At 32.8% G+C, this 24091-nt stretch overlaps 1 protein-coding gene across 1 annotated transcript in view; it reads right to left on the bottom strand.

Annotated features, from left to right (window-relative positions):
- Positions 1 to 24091, bottom strand: part of TLL1 (tolloid like 1) — a 179646-nt gene that overhangs the window by 58802 nt on the left and 96753 nt on the right. The window contains exons 8-9 of the mRNA XM_031670143.2: positions 18171 to 18295; positions 8508 to 8623 (exon numbers count right to left, since the gene is read on the bottom strand). Coding sequence (XP_031526003.1) covers positions 8508 to 8623; positions 18171 to 18295 — 241 coding nt within the window. The remainder of the gene's footprint in view (positions 1 to 8507; positions 8624 to 18170; positions 18296 to 24091) is intronic.

The raw sequence follows: 24091 nt of genomic DNA, 5'->3' as shown, positions 1-24091 counted from the left end.
TAATTCTGAAAAATTATTTTACATTTTCTTATTTTCAACTTATGTACCCAAGACATCTTTTTCAGAATAAAAAACAAATCACTTATGTTTTCCTTAGAAAAAAAATACAGTATGAAGTAAAAGCTTAATTGTTTTCAAAAATATTTTAAATGATTTCATTACTATTTATTGAGAAATTATTTTCACAATTTCTTTAAAAACTCATCTCTGTAGATGAGTATATGACAAAGGTCTTCTATTCCCTTATGCATAATTCTGTCCTTTTTTAGATTGTTCTACTAATCTAGAAGTCTATTTTGACATTATCATAGAATTTGAATTAGTGAAACTTAATAATGTTTTTCTTACTGTGCAATTCACTCTTTTTTATTAATTATTTTCAAGTTTGCCTTGGTGATTCCAATCCTTTTATTTTAGAAATAAACTCTAGAAATATTTGGTCTGGGTACAAAACAAAAATCTGTTAGAAATTTATTTGGAATTACATTAAAACTATACATTAATTTTGGAAAAACTGACAATTTATTATACATCTGACAACACAGTCAATTGATCTGCTTTAGCTCCAGAGTAAAGTCTTCAGTTCTCTAAAATCTATTACATTTTAATAGATTTTATTTGATTACCTCTAGTCCTGTTTTCTAGTTGGTTCTTTTGAATTTCTGAGGAGGAAATAACATATCCTTCATAACTAAAAATATATAATGCTTAGCTCTGCCAAATGAAATCTGTATGATGTTAGGCAGATTACTCAATTCTTTCTTAATTTCAATTTTCTTCATATGTAAAATGTAGATAATTGTAATATTAAACTCAGTGGGGTGTAAGTAGACTAGAGAAATTTAGTACAGCATCTGGTTTAGTATAAAAAACTCAATAAAGATTAGTTTCTTCCATTTATTGTCTAAATCTAGTCCTAATTCATCTTCTAGACCTAATGCATCAGATTATCATTAAGCATACATAGTGAATTGCAGTATTAACAGCACTTATAGAAAATTTTAAAGTTTTTATTGTGATACTATTATTCTCCAAATTAACAGATTTTATAACATTGAACTACTCTCAAATTACCAAATCAAAACACCTGCAATTTTATAAATTATAGTGCTTGATTTGATTATATGTACATTAACATCCATGTGTCTATATTTGTATGTGAAGCATTTCATAATTTTTTCATATGAGTTGTGTGCAGTATGCCTTTCAGAATTTTACTAATTTTATAAAATAAACAGAGAGGCTACACATTGTTTTACAATGCACTTGAGATATATTTTATTAGATGCTAAGTATCTGAATTTTTAGTTTGGAAAAGATTCTTTGAGAAATCATCTGCAAGTAGCATCAAGTTAAGTAACTTTTTGTCAACTTACTTTATATTGTTATTAACTTATGAATTTCTCATGCTTACTAAATCAGTTTTGATAGCTTGAATTTCCAGGATTCTGCATTAAGAAATGCTTCAAAAAAACCCTATTTCTGTAGGTTTTGATTTTTATCAAGTTGAATATATAGCCAATGAAACCATATTATCATGAATTCAGGTTTAAAAAAACTTTAAATGAAGTATATCATATATAAATATTAAGTCACTATGTTGTACACATGAAACTAATATAATATTATAAATCAACTATACTTTAATTTTAAAAAATCCACATTTCAAGCAGGAAAAATACCACCAAAACAAGCTAAACTAAAAACTAATCTAAAATATAGACTATAGTCAGGACAAAATGAGCTTTGATTGAAGTCTGAGAAATGAGAAGGAATACTGAATAAAAATATTTGGTATATCTTCAACAAATGTTGGGAAAAATATCTCTATGTGCAAAAGAATGAAATTAGACTCATCTTAAGCCATATGCAAAAATTAACTTGACAGTGGATCAAAGACCTAAGCATAAGACTTAAAACACTAAAATGCCTAGGAAAAAACATAGGGGAAAAGCTTCATTGGATCTGGCAATGATTTCTTGGATACCCCACCAAAAGCAAAATAAAAAAAAGCAAAAAATCACTAGATCATTAGTACTACATCAAACTAAAAAACTTTTGTGAAGCAAAGAAAACAATGCAGTCAAAAGGCAACTACAGAGAAGGAGATAATATTTGCCAATTTTATATCTCATGGGGGTTAATAACTAGAATATATAAAGCACTTCCACAACACACACACACACACACACACAATACTCCAATTAAAAATGAGCAAAAAACTTGAATAAACATCTCTTTAGAGATGATGTACAAATGGCCAACAGTCATATGAGAAAAATGATCAACATCAGTAATGCATCAGAGAGATGCAAGTCAAAGCCGTAAGGAGATCTCACTTCATGCTCATTACAATGGTGACGGTCAAAAGATTTGAAAATAACACATTTTGGGGAAGATGCAGAGAAACTGGACCCCATGTGCACTGCTGGAAAGATTCTAGAATAGTGCAGCCACTACAGAAAACAGTATGAAAGTTCCTCAAAAAACTAAAAATAGCACTGTCAAATGAGCCAGAAATCCCCAAGAATTTATGCATGGATAAGCCTTTAGGCCATTTTACAAAGTAAGATAAGCCACTTACAAAAAGACAAATACTGTGTGACTTCACTTATATAAGGTATCAAAAGTGGTCAATTCATAAAAAACAGAAAGTAAATGGTGCTTACCAGGAACTGAGGGAAGAGGAAAACGGAGACTTGTTTAATGGATACAGAGTTTCAGTTTTGCAAGATGAAAAAGTTTTAGAAATCTGTTTCACAAAATGTGCACACATTTAACACGACTGAATTGTATATTTAAAAATGGTTAAGACAGCAATTTTGTATGTTTTTATCACAATAAAAATGTTATTAAGTATCTGCATATAGTTAAATGTTAAGTGTAAAAAACAATGACTAATATCTCATTTGTCTCAGAAAGAAAACAAGCTTGAAGACAAAACAAAACAATATAATACATGATGAAGGCTATGTGAATCATAATCTTTTTTTAGAATCTTTTTATGGTTTGGTAGGAGGATAAAGATATTAATTACATACGACTCCATGCAGAGAGTAAGCTAGTAGAAAAAGGTACCAAAAATAGAATACACACTTAAAATTTTCAAATGAGTAGAGGGGAAAAAATGAAATGAGGGAAAATGAAACATAATTCTATACATTAGAAGGCAAAACACAGAACAAAAGAAATCAAGTGGGACATACAGAATGTAAGTAAGATGCAGTAATACATCAGTAATCATAACAGATGTAACTGCAAAAAGCACTTTAGTGAAAGACAAAACTAGCCATCCTGGATTCAATTAAAAATAAAACCAAATCATTTGCTGTCTAAAAGGGGCACACATGAGACACAAGATCTCAAATGGCTAAATGTCTAAAGAAGATAAAGATATACCAGGCAGAAATATTAATCAATATTAATCAAAAGAAAGTGTAGATTTATTAACATCAGAAAAAATAATTTTAACCTAAACCGTGACTAGAGATGAAGAGATACATTATAGAATGATAACAGTCAAATTTATTGTGAAGACAATATTATAAACATATATGTATACAATTTATAACAATATAATTTATAATAGTATAGTGTAAAAATATTTTAGAACTATAATCTATCAAATAGTGGCAAATAACATTTTAATATGTTAATAACATATCTTTCTACTATTTGATAGATGAAGCATTCAAAAAAATACTATAGAGAACATACAAACAGCACAATTAAAAAAACTAATGCATATATAGAAAACTTGGGACCCAACCATTGCACAAGACACATTTCAAAGCAAAGATTATTTTTTAATGAACACTGGTCAATTCCAAAGTCATACTGCCAGCCTCAAGTTATTTCAAAGACTGACATCATCCAGACTACAGTCTCTGTCCAAAAAGTGACTAAAGGAGAAATTGATAAAAAAGGAAGATTAGAAAAACAACATATTTTTGTGAATAAAAAAATATGCTACTGAAAAATATGTGGGCTTAGAAGAAATAATAAAAGATAAAGAAGATAACTAGAATAGAAAAATTACAAAAATACTGTGTCAAGCTGGTGAAATTCAGATAGACTAGTCTTTAGAAGAAAGCTTATAGCCCTAAATGTTTGCATTGGAAAAGAAGAGATACTTGAAGTTAATGAATTAAACTTACAAAGGAAGAAGTGAAAAAGACCCAAAGTAAAAAGGACCCATTAAATATGCAGATCAAATTAAATTAAACTGATTAAATCTATCAAAATATCCATGATATTTTTCACAGAATTAGAAAAAATAATCCTAAAATTATGTAGAATCATAAAGGACCTCAAATTGCAAAGAAATCTGAGAAAAAAGAAGAAAGCTGAAGATATCACACCCCCAGACTTCAGACTACAGTTATCAAAGTGTGGTATTGGCACAGAAACAGACATATAAAACAATGGAACAGAATGGAGGGCCCGGAAATAAACCCACACACTTATGTTATGGGCAGTTAATTTAAAACAAAAGAGGTAAGAATATACAATGGAGAAAAGATAGCCTCTTCATTAAATGGTGCTGAGAAAACTGGACAGCTACGTGGAAAAGGATGCAATTAGAACTTTTCCTCACACCATATGCAAAAATAAACTCAAAATATATAAAAGACCTAAATGAAAGACCTGAAACTATAAAACTCTTCGAAGAGAACATAGGCAGAGCACTCTTTGACATAAATAGTAGCAATTTTTTTTGGATCTGTCTCCTAAGGTAAAATAGATAAGAGCAAAATAAACAAAAGGGACCTAATTAAACTTTAAAGACTACACAGGAAAGGAAACCATTGACAAAACAAAAAGACAAGCTAATGAATGGAGAATATGTTTGCAAATGCTATGAATGACAAGGAGTTAATATCCAAAATGTATAAACAGCTCTTACAACTCAATACCAAAAAAATTCAATCAAAAAAATGAGTAGAAGATTTAACAGACATTTTCCCAAAAAAGACATACAGATGTCTAACAGGCACATGAAAAGTTGCTCAACATCACTAATTATTAGGGAAATACGAATCAAAACCACCGTGAGATATCATCTCACACCTGTCAGAATGGCTATCATCAAAAAGTCTACAAATAACAAATGTTGGAGAGAATGTGGAGAAAAGGGAACCCTTGTACCCTGTTGGTGGGAATGCAAATTAGTGCAGCCACTATGGAAGACAATATGGAAGTTCCTTAAAAAACTAAAAACAGCACTAACATACGATCCAATAATCCATTCTTGGGTATGTATCTGGGGAAACAATGAATTTGAAAAGATGCATACACTCCAGTGTTTATAGCAGCATTATTTACAATAGCCAAGATATGGAAGCAACCCAAGTTCCAATCAACAGATGAGTGGATAAAGAAGATGTAATACACACACACACACACACACACAAACACACACACACACACACAAACACACACACACACACAAACACAGGGATATTACTCAGCCATAAATAAAGAATGTAATTCTGCCATTTGCAGCAACATGGATGGACCTAGAGAATATTATGTTTAGTGAAACAAAATCAGACAAAGACAAATATGGTATAAAATCACTTATGTGTAGAATCTAAAAAATAATACAAACAAATGTATACGCAAACCAGAAGGAGATGCACAGATATAGAAAACAAACTTATGATTACCAAAATAGAAAGAGAAAGGAGGAGGGGCAAAATAGGACTATGGGATTAAGAAATAAAAACTTCTATGTAGAAAATAACTAAGCATTGAGAATTAAACCCATTATCTTGCAATAACTTTTAATGGAGCATAATCTGTAAAAATACTGAACCCGTATTCTGTAGACCTGAAACTAACATAACATTGTAAATCAGTATGCTTTAATAAAATAAAAAAGTAAAGAGAAGATACTAAAGAAATAAAATAATGAAAATATAAGAATGAAAAATGGGTTAATATTGTTCATTGGCAACTTATTAATATTACAATTTATTTGCTCATCCTTGTACACAGTTAAGAAATATAATAGAAAAGTTAATGGATTTGTTTATTTCTTCCTTTCTGCAACACTTTAGAAAATATCATTTTATTATGTACAAGAAAAGTGAATAAACTTTGAATGCTAATGGTATGGGTACTGCAATTAGGTAAGAGAAACTTTTTTCAGTTATTATCTTGTTCTTAAAGCTGATTTAACTTGATTAATCTTGTTCCAAAGCTTTCTATATTCTATAAGGCTTTATTTTTGAAAATTATGTAGAGTTTTAAACTTTCTCTGAAGCTTTATCATCTTTTATATATTTTTCTTCAGTATCTTTTTAATGATTTTCATGTTATATTTTCAAGGGTTTGTTCAAAGAATCTAAATAGAAATTTATCAGCACCTACATATTACAATGTAGACTCATAATTCTTAAATTAAAAATAACTATATAAAGAATTACATATGTGTTAATTTATTACAAGCCAGTTGTAAATTTCTATGTGTAAAATCTATTTATGCTACACCAGAGTTTCATTTAGTTTTCATTGTTTAAGTATTGCAACATCCCGGACAGCTCCATACCCACAGTAATCACAGCAACAGTCAGTTATCAGGAGACCAAACCTTCTTTAGCTGCATTTGCATTACCACCAAAACTCAAAGTGTATTTGAGTCATTCCAGATGAATTTGCCAAAGGTAAAAAAATCATTTAACAACTAGTAAAAAACAAAGATTAACATCAAGACAATCTCGGTCTGGGGAGACCTTTAAGATTAGCACTCAAGACAAAAATCCAGAAATTAATAAATTTATTTTTTGTTTCTTAATAATTTTAAATTCTATAACCAGTCAAACAAACAATAAAATAAAGGAAATTTTATGACTTCCTTTTTAATCCTTGTGTGTATAATCTCATTGTCTTGCCTTAACTGGCTACTATTTCCACCAAAATGTTAAAAAAAAAAAAAAGGAAGGGGAGTGGTGGACATACTTGGTTTTTACCTATGTCAAATAAATAATTTCAGGATTTCCTCATTAATAATGGTATTTGCACTAATTTTTGTTGATTCTCTTTATAAAATTAAGAAAGTATTCTTCTATTCCTAGTTTGCTCAAGGTTTGTTGTTGTTAAATCATAATAGATTATTTTCTTGATTCAGTTGAAATACATCTAATGGTGCACATATATATATATATACACATACATATATACATATACACACATATACAAATAATATATAATACATATATACACATTTCCTTGCATCTATATCTGTACTTGAAATACATATATCATGTATTTTATGTATTATTTATATATTTATAGGCAGATGCATACATACATATAGATGTATATGTAGCTGCATTTGGTTTGGTAGTTTGGGGAGGATTTTGCATACATATTCAACTGTGAGTCTGGGTTAAAATTTTCCTTTCTTATACTGTTCTTGCCAACATGATGACTATCAAAATTTTGTTACCTATATAACTAGAAGAGTGTATCCTTTTTTAAATTTCCTGTACATTTTTACATAAGACTATACTTCTCTCTTATTTGGCTGTTAGGTTAGAATTCACTGATTAAGCCATCTGAGACTGGATATTCACTGCTGAAAAAAAATTAATTAATAATTCAATCAAATAGTAATTTGATTTCTTTAGTGCTTACAGAAGCCTTCAGGCTTTTTATTTCTTCTTGAAAAAGAATTTAGTAACATTTTGAAGTAATTTGCCATTTCATTTACATTTTTTAAGTTAATGTTCAAAATATTCTTTATTCTCATTTTGGCATCTAAAGTATCTATGGTTATAATAATCTTTTTATTTTAAATATTAGATAATTGTGCTTTCTCTGTTTTTTTTTCTTTCTTGATCTCTTTTCATCCATTTCTCTATTTTTATAAGTTGTTTCAAAGTACCAACTTTGTTCATATTTTATGCTATGTCTCATGCTTTTAACTTCATCTTTCACTTTTTACTTCCTCCTTTATGTACTTTTCTATTTATTTTATTGCTCTTTTTCTAGATTTTTTACGAGGATGTTTACTTCACTGGTTTTAGTATTTCTTATTTCCTAATGTGAGCAGTTAAGTTTATGAATTTCCTTCTAAATACTGCTTTAGGTGTATCTTACAGGCTTGATATTCTCAGTATTTCTGTTATAACTGAAAATAATTTCTTATTTTCATTATAAATTCTTGACTGAATTGGATATTTGATGTATATTTTAAAATTTTAAAATGTGTGAGATTTTTCTAGTTATCTTTCTGAAACTGATTTTTAATTTAATTTCATTGTCTGAAAACATAATTTATATTATTTCAACCCTTTGAATCTATTTAACATTTCTTTTAAAATTACATCTTTCAAAAAATTCCTGGAGTTGAAGTAATTTCCATTATAAATGTGTTGAGCTATTTAGTCTCTTATTTGATGAAACAAAGAAGAATTTTTGAAAAAGCAAATTATATTTGAAAAAAAGATGAACCTTTGCTTATATGAGACTAAAAGAGAACTGTTGAGGAGATAAACTACCTTCTCCCCTGGGGTCACAGAAACTCTCCAGATGCAGTGTGTGTAAGAAGGGTAGCCATTGGGAAATCCTGGGGAGGAGAGGTTGCCATTGGATTCTTGTAGGGTTTCTCCACATGCTGAAAGAAAAAAAAACAAAACAAAACATATTTTTGATTTTTTAAAAAAAGCAAAAACTATTATTCTTTAATTTTTATGAAAGATATTGGCATCATAAATAAAATCTTGAGTTTTACTAGACAGAAAAGGTGTTAGTCAGAATATATATTTGTATTTTTAAAAGATTTTCCCTTTCTAAATAATTTCTTTCTATGTCTTTCTTACCAGAATTTCAGTATACTTAATGGGATAACTAGAGCTAACTATAAAACAAGACTATGAATAAATAACCTGGCATTCATAAGGTTCTTCCTTTTGGAAATCTTTGTCATTCATTCCCAAGAAACCAGTAGCCTACTTATAAATCACCCATAATCAGATTCAGGCCAGTGGATGCCTAGTTGATGTGTCTCTGTGGCCACATGAAATATTCCATTAACATATTTGATGTAGAATGAGGCTAATTTTAATAATGAATACCATATCAAAGTTGAAAAAAAGAAAATCTTAAATAATAACTAATAGCCACTTTTATTGGTGTCAAAATGTCATACACAATGAAAATTTTTCTCAAGATAAGCTGGAAAAAAATTGAGAGATAAAAACATCAGGGGAGACTTCAAGTTTCTAACAAGATACAGACATTTATTTACTCTGTTTTTTGTTGATCACGAAGAGAAATTGCTGGGAAAGCAATTATATTTTTTCCTCTTACTAAGACTGTCTGATTTCTTGAAATTAATTACCAGTCACGTGAAATAGCAAATAATCAGCTGCACAGCCTCAAGATCCATGGGACTGATATCTCAAGGGCCATTTCAACAAAGTCAAAAGCAGAGGGTAATTAGCTCATTGGTTCAGCCAAGGTTTGTAGTCAGAAGCATTCTACAGTGGATTTTCTTGCTGCTTTTGCAAGACGTGGTAAGAGCCACATAAACCTAGGCTGTTTTAGTACCCTTAATTCGAGAATAATTCCTCTGCTGCAGCCAGCCATCTTTATAACTTTCATCAATAATTTGAATAAAAGAAACAGCTCCTTCCCTCTGAAGGGGACTGAAATGAAAACTCACATATACCATATTATACAGTCATAGCTGCCAGCAGGTGAACTCTTGTCTCATCAAATCAATAAGGTATAAATGGTTCCGCATATCTTGAGTTAAATGAAGAAACAAAGATACAAAGATGATGACTTTGAAAACACAAAGGAGAGCTGTAAAAATAGTCTGATAAGATAAAAATATTTATATAGAATAACAGATACTATGTTTTCACAACAAATAAACTTAAAGTAATGTTTATTCTGAGGAACAGGCAAACAAAAGCAACTTGAAAATGAAACAAAAATGCTCAAGGTGAAAAACATATTATCAGCACGTTCCATGAATCATCTAAAGGAACTTGATAAATAAGACCTTACAAGAGCCCTCAGAAAAAGGGAAGTTTGTCAAGGTTTGCTAATGCAAACAATGTGCTTCTAACTAGGATCAGTTTAGATGATAGTCATTTGGAAGTTGAGTGTGTTTCAATGAAAAAAGCTGTAATTCACAGCACCTTAAAAATAAATTCTGTAGTGACTGAAAACTCCACTAAGTCACAGAATTCTGGTACTGGATTTCCGAAAGTGGAATTAAAACAATTAAATATATTTAATCCACAAATGCAAACAACAATATCATTCTGATAAAAAGATAAAACAAAAGGCTCTCTAAAATGAAGGAAAAAGCCAGAAAATAATTCAAAAATTAAATAAATCTATTATAGAGCACCTACTTACAATGCAAGAAGTGCAAACACCTATTGTCAAGTTGTGGTAATCATTTGTGCGTTTTCCTCAATAAGTGTGGCTGTCCCAGGCTACCTGATCCCTATTACAGAAGATTTTCATCAATTTTCAGGGCCACTTGTTGATTTATGCCCAGATATAAAAAAGAAAACTTTATTATTAAACTTTACTATTAAAAGAATCAAAGGAAGATTAGCAAGGAAAAGATGGTACTAAGGTAAAAGCACAGTCTGTCTGTTTACTCAGAAAGTTATGCGGGTGGGGAAATAGAAGTTTGAGTCATGGCATTACCCCCTTGTTAATTATGTCACACAAGCAAGACTCAAAAGCTTCAACTTCAATTTTCTCTTCTGTAAAGTGGCTATTAATATGTATGTCATAAGGTTGCTTTGTAGGGATCAAGTACTGCGATGCCCTTAGTCACCTTTTTAACCCTTAAATCCCTCTTTTCACAGGTAGAAAGGCTGTGGTCTTAATTGTTGGAATGTGTCTTTGAGCTACAAAACTCAGTCATATTTAAGAAAAAGAAGGCATTCTGTATATAAAGGCAAATTATTATCATCACTCTCCTAAACTTCTATTTCTCCAAGCAGATTACATAATCTTATATATACAAAATCATAAAAATTTCAAACACTAAAAAATAGTTTCAGAAGTAATAAAAAATTCAATATAGTTTTACAATACAAAGCCAACACACAAAAATCAGTTGCATATCTATAAACAAAAAACAACATGAAAAGGAAATTAAGAAAACAACTTCACTTATAAGAAAAAAGAATAAAATATTTAGGAATAAACTTAACTAATGAGGCAGAAGACATGTATACTGAAAACTACAAAACATGGCTGAAAGAATTTAAAGACAGACACAAAGCAATGTGTTCATGGATTGGAAAACAGTATTGTTAAAATGTCACCCATACTACTTAAAGCAATCTACAGATTCAGTGCAATCCCTATCAAATTCCGAGTGGCATTTTTTGCAGAAGTGGGGAAAAAAAAGTCTTAGAACTCATACAGAACCACAAACCCTAAATAGCCAAAACAATCTTGAGAAAAGAACAATTCGGGAAGCCTCAGACTTCTTGACTTCATATTACAAATCTACAGTAATCAAGAGTATGGTACTGGCATAAGGTAGACCTATAGACCAATGGGACAGAATAAAGACCCCAAAATACACCCACACCTAAATGGTAAAATGGGATCTTCAACAAGGGTGCCAAGACGACACAGTGGGGAAAGGACAGTATCTTCAACAAGCGGTGTTGGGGAAACTAGATATATACTTACAAAAGAACAAAATTAAACTCATCTTTCACTGTACACAAAAACCAACTCAAAGTGGATTAAAGGCTTAAAAGTAAAACCCCTGGAAGAAAAAACACAGGTGAAAAGCTTCATAACTAGCCTTGGCAATGAGTTCTTGGATGTGACACCAAAAACACAGACAATAAATCAAAAACAGACAAGCGGGACTACGACCTCTAAAGCTTCTGTGCAGCAAAGGGAACCATCAAAAGAGGGAAAAGTAATCTTCAGAATAGAAGGAAACATTTGCAAATCATACATCTAATAAGAGGTTAGTATCCAAAATACATAAGGAACTCCTACAACTCAATAGGAAACAAAAACAAAAAACAAAACAAAACAAACAAAACCCCAAAATAACCAAATTTTAAAATGGGCAGAGGACTTGAATAGATATTTCTTCAAAGAAGATATACAAATTGCCAGTAGATATGTGAAAAAACGCTCAGCATCACTAATTACCAGGGAAATGCAAATCAAAACCACAATGAGATATCACCTTATAACTGTTAGGAAGGCCATTATCAAACAAACAAACAACAAACCCCCAAAGCAGGAAATAACAAGTGTCGGTGAGGATATGGAGAAATTGGAACCATTTGGCAGTGGTTCCATGTAAAATGATGCAGTCACTGTGGAGAACAGTGTGGAGTTTCCTCAGAAATTATAAATATTGGCTACCAAATAATCCAGCAACTCCACTTCTGAGTATTGTTCCAAAAGAACTGAAAACAGAATCTTAAAGAAATAATGTACACTCATATTCACTGAAGCATTATTCAGAGTAGCCAAGAGACAGAAAACAACCTAAGTGTCCATTATTGGATGAATGAATAAAGAAAATGTGGTACATACATACAATGGAATATTACTCAGCCTTAAAACAGAAAGAACTCTATCATGTGCTACAACACGAATGAACCTGGAGGACACTACTCTAAGTGAAATTAGCCAGTCACACACAGAAGGTCAAATACAACATGACTGCACTTATGTAAGGTTTCTAAAGGAGTCAAACTTACAGAAGAAAGTAAAGTGGTGGTTGCTAGGGACTGGGAGGAGGGGAGTAGGGAGCCGCTGTCCAACAGGGACAGAGTTTCAGTTATGGTCACACAAGATGAAAAAGTTCTTAAAGATCTTCTGTATAACAATGTATATATAGTTAACAGTACTGCACTGTGCAATTACAATTTTATTAATAGGAGAGATCATGTTACACGTTTCATCAAAATTATTATTTTTTAATAATAAAAAAGTTAAACTTCTAAATACTTCATCATATGACTCATCTCACTTTTGCAACAGATAATTCTCATGTATCTTTCTTCTTACAAGACAGAAAATTATGTTTGAATTGTATAAATGCTATTGGATTGTGTATGGCTGAGCAATTATTACAAATTCCTGTGTTTTTTAATAAAATGGTTAAATTTACAGCTGATTGTATTTCCACCTACAAATATTTTCCCCAGCAAATGTCTACAACATTCAGCAAATATCAAAGGTTTAGAATTCTTTACCCATATTCTATAAAAATATATTTATAATTTTGCTAACTCTAAAGAAAACATAACCCATAAAGCAACATAAATCTCTTCCCAAAGAATTTTGATAAACTCTAAAGGAGGGGTAAAATAAAACTCTATTTCATCAACTTAGGCACGACCTAATTAACTTTTTCTTATTTCCATGGCTCTCTTAAACTTTTATACATAATAAATAAAATATAGGGCTAAAGTGATTTTAAGGTAAAGGATGTTAAAAGGAATCCTAAATCATCTGAGCCATAAAGGTGAGATTAATTACTGAAACATTTAAAAATATATTTCGATAGTAACTGCCTAGCCAAATTTTGAAATGGGCAAGGAACTTGAATAGACATTTCTTCAAAGAACATACACAAATTGACAATAGATATGTGAATCATCCTTCCAGATGAAACACAATTACCAACTCCAAGGAGCCTTCCTCATCCAGGGTGCAGGTCAAGTTAGGTCCCCTCTCAGAACTGCTTCAGTATCCTTTACTGAAGAGATTCACTTTCTCAACATGTGACATTGTCTGTATAACCCTGCAGGTGACTGTTATTTGTGTGTATAATCTGTGCTTCCTTCTCTGTGGCCACAATTTCTGGTGCAATGCCTTTCACATATTAAAGCAACTATTTCATTCAGACAGCAACTACCTATCAAGCATCTAATTTATATCCAATTCAGAAAACCATGAGGAAAAAGCCCAACTTCAGTCCTAAAGAACCTTATACTCTAACGTGGGAAATGATCAATGACTTGATGATTATAGGAGTCAGACATAAAGGCCAGAATCAAACACAGCATTTACCACCGTGGAGTCCTGGGGACCGGGGTTTTTAAGTCGGAGGTTACGTAAGAGCCGGATCCTGAATAGGAGTTAGGATTTACCCAGGAGTCAGTTATGAGTGCTCTGGCTGGAGGAAGAGGCAGAAAGCAAGCATACAGTGGGGACAGGGGCTGCATGAAGCAGGGGTGAGAAACTGGCTGTCGGGGAAATACCCAGAGAAGAGGCTGAAGGAAGAGATGGGGGAGAGGGGAGTGGGGAATCTTGAAGGAGCCGTTGAAAAGGAAATTAACATTTATCCTAAAATAAGCAGAGTAAGACTTCCATATTAAAAACTCACTTGAATAGTAATGTGGCCAGAGAAATAAAGAGACGTCAGACTGGAGAGAAAGGCTAATGAGGAGGCATTGGAGCAACCTACATCAAAGACCAGAGACCCCGGATGAGGGATTCATTTCCACAACGTGAGATACCGAGACCTAGAAGGTACCAGGCTGACTGGTTGCAGGAAGTGAGGCAGAGAGAGGATGGAGAACGCCCTCCACAGCCCTGCCTGGGCTCCTGGATGACCTGTGTGTGGTACCAGCAACTGAACTACATGATGTTTTATGGAAGATGAATAAATAGGTCCATGAATAAATGGAGAAAATGGCTAAATTTTTTTTGTGCATGTTGGCAATATATTTTAGCCAAGAATTGCATGCAAGTACATATAACAAGAATATTCTAGTTGGAGTCTCAGAGAATTATAGCAGGAACTGAGATTAATATTTTAGGGAACTGAAAAGAACCTTATATGAATGAAAAAGTAAATTTAATGAAACAAGTGTTAAAAAGTTTCTAGTATCCAAACTCCATGCACACTGAAGCTGGCCTTCCATCCCTACATGCTCCAGACAGACGTGCATCTGTGTACATGGGTGTTCTGTACAGGTACTGTGTGTTTCATGACACTTTTGAATTTGTGAACATAGATCATATACGTGTTCATCTATGAACACATAAGCACTTTCATATAACAGGGAAAATTCTAATCCTCAGAAGTCCCTTTATTTTTGGATGCCAATTTACTTTACATTTTCCCTAGTTTTAATATGTTACTTGACTTTGAATTAAAGAAGATTTACTGAGTGAATATTTTGGTTGAAAGTTGGTATAAGTGTTAAGTAGTTATAAGCCAAAAAGTCATGGGACCACAGAAAAACTATATGAATAGAAAATGCAAATAAAGAACAGAGACTTTATCAGAAGAGTTAAATTTAAGCAGTTTAGAAATAAAAAAGGAAAGCAATCCTAAAATTAGATCAAAGTAGAGGCAAATACATTCAGAAAATGAGGGGAAAAAAAGGCCCCCAAAAAGAGAGAGAACAAGAGAACACATGAATCATTCATGAAGAGGGAAAGACGCACCACCGCTCACATACCCTGGAGAGGATCTCTTTCAACAGCAGACTCTTGACTACTGGGATAAAGGAAAGATGAAGATCATTCTCTGCCCCACGTGGACGCTTCATGTCATGACAGCATGTAGGATGCAAGGAATCGTAATGTAGGGCAAGTGGCAGTCACAGGTGTCCATTCAGATGCCTTTAATGCTAGAAAGGCATGGAAGCCTTTGGAAGGACATGGGATTGGCCTTTGGACAGCAGTGTCTCAACACCTAGTCAGTCTCAGGGTTGAGCAGCCTTTCTTCCTTCCCCTTCCTGATCCTTTCTGGGTGTGTGTGGTCTGGCAATGGATGACTGGGTCTTATATCATTAGAGTGTCAGGGCTGTGAAGGATTCTATCTTTTCTTCACATCACAATGCATACAGAGACCTCCCTCATTTGCTTCTAAAAGTAAGAGCAAGAAATGGCAAGGCAAACAATTCTAAACTGAAAGAAACTTATCCTCATTCCACGAGCTTAAAAACATACCTTTATTTCTGTTTGGGGCTTTTTCATGATGCATGTACACTGACTGCACAGTAAGTAACTGAGTTCTCACATACAAATCCAATCTATATATTTGGCACATATAAGTAGATAAATATAATAATGGGTTACAAGTTCTTTATCACCTACAAAGTCCCACAAAATAATAATTTATATTGTTTTAAGGGAATTGAAAATACACAAATTGTTATTGGTGTTCACCTTCCAGTTGATAAGCACACATTTCCTATTATCACCAAAAGAGAAGTGACAGTATTTGCAGTCTGCCTCCTATTTGTTACCTGCCTATCAGAAACTTGCCCTTTGGGACTCAGGGTCCCACCTGACAAGGCACATCCTTGTACATCTTAGTGTGAACCCAGTCAGTACTCCTTTCAAGATTACGTTCTAAGGAATAGCTTTATAAAAGACAGATTAGATCTTAACAGAGCTTTGAGCATAAACCAATAGGGAGTAAAATATTGGAGTGAAAAGTAGCCAACACCTCTGACTGGCTGTATTCACCAGCAATTTCTAACAAAAGGAAATAATCTTGACTCAAAAGGAATATTCAGTTGTACAACCCTCTCCTCTCTGCATTAAAACCAAGATACACCAGATCTTAGTTCATAAACTCTTGCTCTTTTCCTAGGTAATGATTGGACCAACGATCAGTGAATTAGATGTCATCACCCATACTGAATTGTCAACTTCCTAGCTATTTTGTGAGTTTATTCGACCAACTCATTTTTTTTCTGCTTGCACTTGAGTGTTAATTTGCTCAACAAAAGGGTTTTATACTGTATGTCAATGAGCAAATATTACATTTCTGTTAATGAATTAGTTAGCCCTCTACTGTACGCTACAAAGATAGTTTCCTGGACTGATAGCAATAATCACAGTAAACTTAATATAACTTCCCAATAATTAAATGCATGGAACTAAATCTTAAATGTAAGAATCTATGTAAAACGTCAATGATTAATATACCCATCATATCTCTGAATTAGAATAGCAGCCAATAACCTGGAGATCGTCATTCTAAGTGAAGCAAGCCAGAAAGAGAAAGAAAAATGCTGTATGATATCGCTTATATGTGGAAACCAAAAAAACAAAAAGGGCACAAATGAACTACTTATTATTTATAATTTAGATGACTGATTTCTTGAATATGTGCTAGCACATTTGACTGTCCTTTATGACTGGATTACCGCATTCTGTTGATTCTTATTTTGTGGTTAGCTTTAGTCCTTTGATAACTATGTAAGTTTAAAAAGCTACAGCTCTAAACTGTTCTTAGAAACAGTATATGCAACTTTTAAAATGGTTTTAATCTCCTCAATGAGTTGCTCTTCCTAGAATAAACTTTGTTTACCCTCCACACACATGCACACAATAAAGAATGGCAGCCAATTAAAATTTTATAATTATTTTACCACTTGTGATCTTAGTACCTAGAACAACATTTCCAAAAGTGAATTCTACAGATTAAGTATCAGGTAAAAAGAGGTTTCCATGGACAGAAAAACAGAGGAAAAACTGTGTTAAGCAAAGTTAAGCATGTATCTTTGATACAAGCTATTTCAAAGCATTTTGAGTACACAGCAGGTGCATAGAATATGCAGTACTTCTAATTTGGAAGCAGACACTTTTCTTTCTTGGACTTTACAGCATTAGTGTTCCTTGGAACACTGTATTAAGACCTTCTTTTAATCTTTTTTCACAACTTTATCTAGTAGCAAACATACTAGCACTGTGGTTAGAACTAATTTTTTTGCAACAAAGTTATAAATTCCACCTAATAAAATTTAAATTTATATACTGTTAATGATGGTACTTGCAAGAAAAAAAATCATTCAGGACTCAATTCTGAAGTTGAAATAAAGGATATTTTTTCTACGTTGGCAAGGAAACATAATTAGACTATGAAATCATGCAACTATTTAATAGCAAGTATAAAACAACCACGCTTTTTGCCCTTTATTCATTAATGCAAAAAAAAAAGCTTACTATCCTTGTGCTTTAAATATGATTTCTACAATTTGTTTTTAATTATACCAATGGGTGTTCCAGAGTTCTCTCTTATTTCATTTTATGATTAGTCACTTTGAACTGAATATGTCAGTCCCTTGCCAGAGTGGAGAGAGACAAGTACACAGCTGAGTAAACTGTGGCTTATTCATCTGGAAGAGCACAGTCAGGCACAGCTATGCTTCTGAGTTTGGATGGCGCAATACCTGGACATCTATACAGCTTTCTTGCCTGTGCAATATCTCCTTTGCTCAAACGCGTTCGCTGACCAATTGCTGGACGTATGCCATTATCATCACGAGAGGGGAGAATGGTGTCCAGAAACATCCCCCTGGAAAAAATCAGAAGCAAGCCACATATAAGTCACCACATTGACATGTATATTCCTTATAAATAGGTTATTTTTTTCAAACTGGAGTCAATCAAAGGAGAAACATATCAGAGTTGAGATTTAAACAGTATATCAGACTTTTGAAACACTTTCATCAAAGTAGAAAAAACTGCAATGTTTAATGTGTATGCCTAGCATAAAGTCAGTGACAGCATTCACTTCTTCCTTAGAAATGTATATTATGTGTTTTTTAAAAATCTAAAATTCTGTATAATCCCCCATGAAGTACACTATGTTTTTTGTTTTGGTCTCTGAGGATCAAAAAAGAGTTACATTACCAATTTGTAAAACAATTCTTCCTCATAAAGATCTATTTTCTTAAAAACAGCTTATAATAAATATTTTTAGATTACTAAAATTGTAAAAGTCAAACAAAATATGTCTATTGATATTTTTTAATTAAACTACTAATTTAACCTAAGTAGTTTTAGAAGTCCACTAATTACAGTATTTCTTAAAAGAACAGGGAAAAACAAAGTGTCAAATTTCAGAATAGTTTAAAGCAAAATAATTTTGTGACACATATACACACTCAAACACACACATATACATACAGTGGAAAAACTTCATGGTAAAATTGATAAGAGAAAAACAAGGCAAACCAAAACAATACAAAAAAAGCAAAACAACTAAGCAATGCCCTGACAATGCTAAGCTACAGACACTGGGTTGTTTTCATCCAAGGTTGTGATGGAAACTTGCCCTTTTTCTTGATACGCATGACTAAAAATTCTGAACCTAGTTTACTAAAGATACAGTCTAATTTTGCAAAAATATCAACATTTATAGCTCTAAAGAAAGTACTGAGCTTAAAAATTAAAAGTACTGGGAGACTATTCCAGATGGTGAGGATGGAGTGTGTATATGAGGATTTTCCCAAAAAGAGATACTTTTTATAAAAGTATGTTAAATTAAGAGACAACAATTATTAAAAAGTCTTTTAAATTGGGATGGACGACGTGACAGGTTCTTTCCAAAATTTATACATGAACAAACTGTACTTAAACTGCAGATTAAAAGAACAACATTTTAGTTCTCCTTATTTCTTCCCTGAAGAAATACTTACTGAGTGTTGTTATAGGCCTGGATTTATAGCAATAAATAAAAGAAACAAAAATTACTCCCCTTTTGATTTTCACATTCTAACGGAGGGAGAAAGTCATTAAACAAAAGGCTGATAACTGAGAGAGTGACAGATACTATAATAAGAAAGAGAAGATGGATATTGATTATCCACTGATGGGACAGCTTTTAAATAGAGTGATGAAGGAAAAACTCCCTTGGAAGCAAACATTCAGCCAAACATGAAGGAAGTGAAGGTGAGGGAACTGTGGGTAACTGTGAGTTGAGCGTCACAGAGTGAAAGAATGTTAAGAAATACGACAGCCCTGAGATAGGAGGACCTGTAAAGGGTCTGAGTGCCAGACAGAGCTCAACTTTCCAGAGGACTCTTAACATGTGGACGATGGTAAACAGAGGTGTGACATGATCTATGAGTAACTTATGTCTAATCGCCCTAGCTTCTAGGTAAGTGCAGTGATCTTTATACAAAATCCAATAATTCAAATAGAGATTGGAACTCTCTAAAACCAAATCTAAGTCTCTACAAAAGTCCATATGTACACTATCTGAGATGAAGGGAGGGAGGCAGAACTAATGATTTATGGGAATTAACCATCAAAAGTGAGAGCTTGCACATGCTTAATAAAATGCCACTCCAGCCAGGCCAACGCAACTGAAGGGCAAGGTGAGCTACAGGGGAGCATTGAGAAAAGCCATTCTTCACCTTTGCTGCACAAATCAACAGGTACATTAAGCAGGGAAGCTCAAATTAATGGAGTGTTACAATTTCTATAGTACTTCAGTGCTAATGAAGTATTCATCATTTTCTATTTCTATTTCTAAAAAAAATATTGTAATCTGTGAAAAGTTTGGGGTTTTTCCCGGTTTTCAAAAAAGATTCCATTTAAAAAGGTCAAGGACATCTTGAGGTAGATCTATTCAAACTCAGACAATAGAATGATGAATTTTGGTTTATTCAATCTACTGAGATAAGCTGCCTTCTACTTATATGGGGGTCAATCACCCAATCTTTTGATCTTTCTTTATTGTCAAAAAATTAACCAGTCTCTCCCTCCACATCCAGGCCATTAAGCAATGTTGGCTCTTCCTGAACATTCTCTCAGACAGACCATAGATGGGGTCACTTACTAACCTTCATTTGTTTTACCTACAGTAGAAGAGTGAATTAACTATGCTTTTTATGAAATTTCATAAAATTTTAGAACTCTTTTATTAATTAGAAATGGGCAGTTCCAGTTTGCAAGCATCTACATTACAAATTACCTACGCATATAAAGGCCCCAGTATCCAGGCCTGGTCTTCTCACAGTAAGTACGTAAATCTGCTCATGGTCAACACTGATGAAAACAGCTAAAACTTTTATATACTATTTTGGTTCGGAATAGAAGAAACTATAAAACTTTAAATACGTACATTAACAGAATGAAGGACAAAAGCCACACGTTCATCTAATTGATGCAGAAAAAGCATTTGACAAAATTCAGCATCCTTTCATGATAAAAACACGCAACAAACTAGCAATAGATGGAAACTACCTCATCATAAAAGGTCATGCGTGAAAAGCCTTCCGCTAACATCTTACTCAATGGTGAAAAAGTGAAAGCTTTTCATCTAAGATTAGGGTATTTGTGCTCGCCATTTCTATTCAGTAGAGTATTGAAAGTCCTAGTCAGCACAATTAGGCAAGAAAAAGAATCAAAAGGCATCCAAATTGAAAAGAAAGGAAAGTCATTTCTGCAGACGACATGTTCTTATACGTAGAAAATCTTAGAAAGTCCACTAAAAAACTGTCAGAACTAATAAAGGAATCCAGCAAAACTGCAGGATACAAAATCAGCACTCAAAAACCAGTCGCATTTCTATACAGTAACGTTGAACCATCTGGAAAGGAAAGTAAGAAAACAATTCCATTTAAAATAGAATCAGAAAGAATAAAATACTTGGGAATAAACCTAACCAAGGAGGCCAAAGACTTGTTACTGAAAATTACAAAACATCCCTGAAAGAAATTTAAAAAGACACAAATGAGTGGAAAAACATTCTATATTTATGGATTGGTTGACTTAATTTGCTAAGATATCCACACAAAATGAGCAACATAATCCTTACCAAAACCCCAACAGCATCTATTGTGAAAATAGGAGAACAAACAGTTCTAAAATTCATATTAATTTCACAGGACCTTGAATAGCCAAAAGTTTTTCGAAGAAAAAAAAAACAAAGTTGGACTTACACTCCCTGATTTCAAAACATATCACAAAGCTAAAGTAACTAATACAGTGTGGTATTGGCATAAAGACAGACCTATAGGCCAATGGACTAGAGTAGGAATCTCCCAAATAAATCCTAGTGTATATAGCGAGGGACCTTTAACAAAATTGTCAAGACTATTGAATGGGGAAAAGACAATTTTCCAACAAATGATGTTGGGAAAACCGGACATCCATGTACAAAAGAACAAAGTTAGACCTTTAGCAAAGCAATACACAAAAAATAACTCAAAATAGATTGAAAATCTAAACATAAGATTCCAAATCATAAAACTCTTAGAAGAAAACAAAGGGGAAAGCTTCATGACATTGACTATGTCAGTGACTTCTTGGGTATGACACAAAAGCAGATGTAACAAAAGCAAAAATAGGTAAGGGGGACCACATCAAACTAGAAATCTTGTGCTGAGCAAAGGAAACGGTCAACAGAGTGGAAAGGAGAGAAAATGTTTGCAAAATACATATCTGATGAAAGGCCAGAACATATAAAGAAATCCTACAACTCAACAGCAGAAACATGGAATAATCTGATTAAAAAATGGGCAGATTTGAATAGGCATTTATTTAAAGATGGTACACAAATGGCCAAACATATAAAAAGATCACTAATCATCAGAAAAATACAAATCAAAACCAAAATGAGACAACATGTCACACACACTAGGGTGGCTACTCTCAAAAAAATAAAACAAAAAAAACAGAAAATAAGTCATGTTTGTGAGGATATAGAGAAGCTGAAACCCTTCTGCATTGCTGATGGGACTATAAAACAGTCCTGCTCCTAAGAAAAAATTATGGGGGCTCTTCAAAAAATTAAAACTAGAACTACCATATAATCTGGCAATCCCACTTCTGTGTTCATATTTTTTAAAAAATGAAGAAGAGTCTGGAAGAGATATTTGCATGACAGCACTATTCACAGTAGCCAAGAAGCGAGAGCAACTCAAATGTCTATCAGCAAATGAATGAATAACAATGTGGTATATATATCCAATGGAATATTATTCAGCCTTAGAAAGGAAGGAAATTCTGTTACCTGCTATAACATAGATGAGCCTTAAGGGCATCATGCTGGGCCAAATAAACCAGTCACAAAAAGATAGATACTGTATCCAAAGGAGCCAAATTCACAGAAACAGAACGCGAAACGGTGGTTACCAGCGGCTGGCGGAGGGGAAAGTGAGTGGTGCTGTGTAACGGGGACACGGTTTCAGTTTTGCAAGATGAAAACGTTCTGGAGATGTTTCACAACAACACAAATGTACGTAATACTACTAAAATCTACTTAAAAATAGTTAATACGGCAAATGTGATATTGCGGTTTCTTTACCACAATAAAAAAAAAAAACTTCAAATACTTCAGCGGTGGTGGCTGAGAATTACGCCAAATATTTCCTCTCTTAAAATTCATTTATTTAACTATTTGTATGAGCTAGTAAACATCCTCTTTAAAAAGCAGGACAAAAAAATAACATGAATTGGATCAATTCTATTAACAGGTAAATTTCACTCTAGGAACATAGCTTTACTTGGGAAAAGTGAGGAGGAACATTTTGAAACAATAAGAAAAAAGGCACTAGCGATACCAAAGTCAACATAGGGGGCAATAAACTGCAGGATCCCTGTGGCTCACAGCAAAGAAACAATTTAAACATGTAAAAGGAGTACAGAATAGGGAAATACATGTTTCAGACTTTGGTTTAGCTTCACTGTCTATCAGGGAGAGAAAGAACACATTACTTCTTCCCCTCTCCAGCACCTCCTCTGTTCCAAAGAGTCAAAATTCACTTTATTTCTAATTAATATAATTCAACAGTATAAAAGAAGCACTTTGGCTAAACTGGTACCCAAATCCCCATTTTTCGCATGTTTCTAAGTAAAACTCAATTCCAAACACTGACCTAAAAACAAAGCTTTATAACTCTTTAGGTTTAACTTCAGGCCAGATTTATGGATGTATTTTTACTAAAACTTAAATTCAATTCCAGAGATAGTACTTTGGTAGTTATTATATTTGAACAAATATATATATTATATATTTCAGAAGAAAATGATTTTAAAGATACAGTTACCACTCAATTATTTTAATAATCAAGTCTGGCCTTAAAAAAACATAATTTAAGAATGTATCCAAGTATTAAGAGTTTGTTTACACCTTTCTCTAGTTTTTACCAATAATTTTTTTATAAAAACAGGGGAATTACTTTAAGACTTTAGTCTCCTTTCTGATCCTGCCTTTAGAAGCACACATTAATGAATTGTGAAATGGACACAGTGATCCAAAAAAATTGAGTGTAATAGACATACGAGTATAAAATGGGCATAAAATGGGAAAGAGATGACTTCAGTGGTTTTAGCAGCTCCGAACTACTTACCTGTGAAC

This window comes from Vicugna pacos, chromosome 2 (assembly GCF_048564905.1).
Source record: "Vicugna pacos chromosome 2, VicPac4, whole genome shotgun sequence".
NCBI lineage: Eukaryota > Metazoa > Chordata > Mammalia > Artiodactyla > Camelidae > Vicugna > Vicugna pacos.
This window is presented reverse-complemented; position numbering and strand designations above follow the sequence as displayed.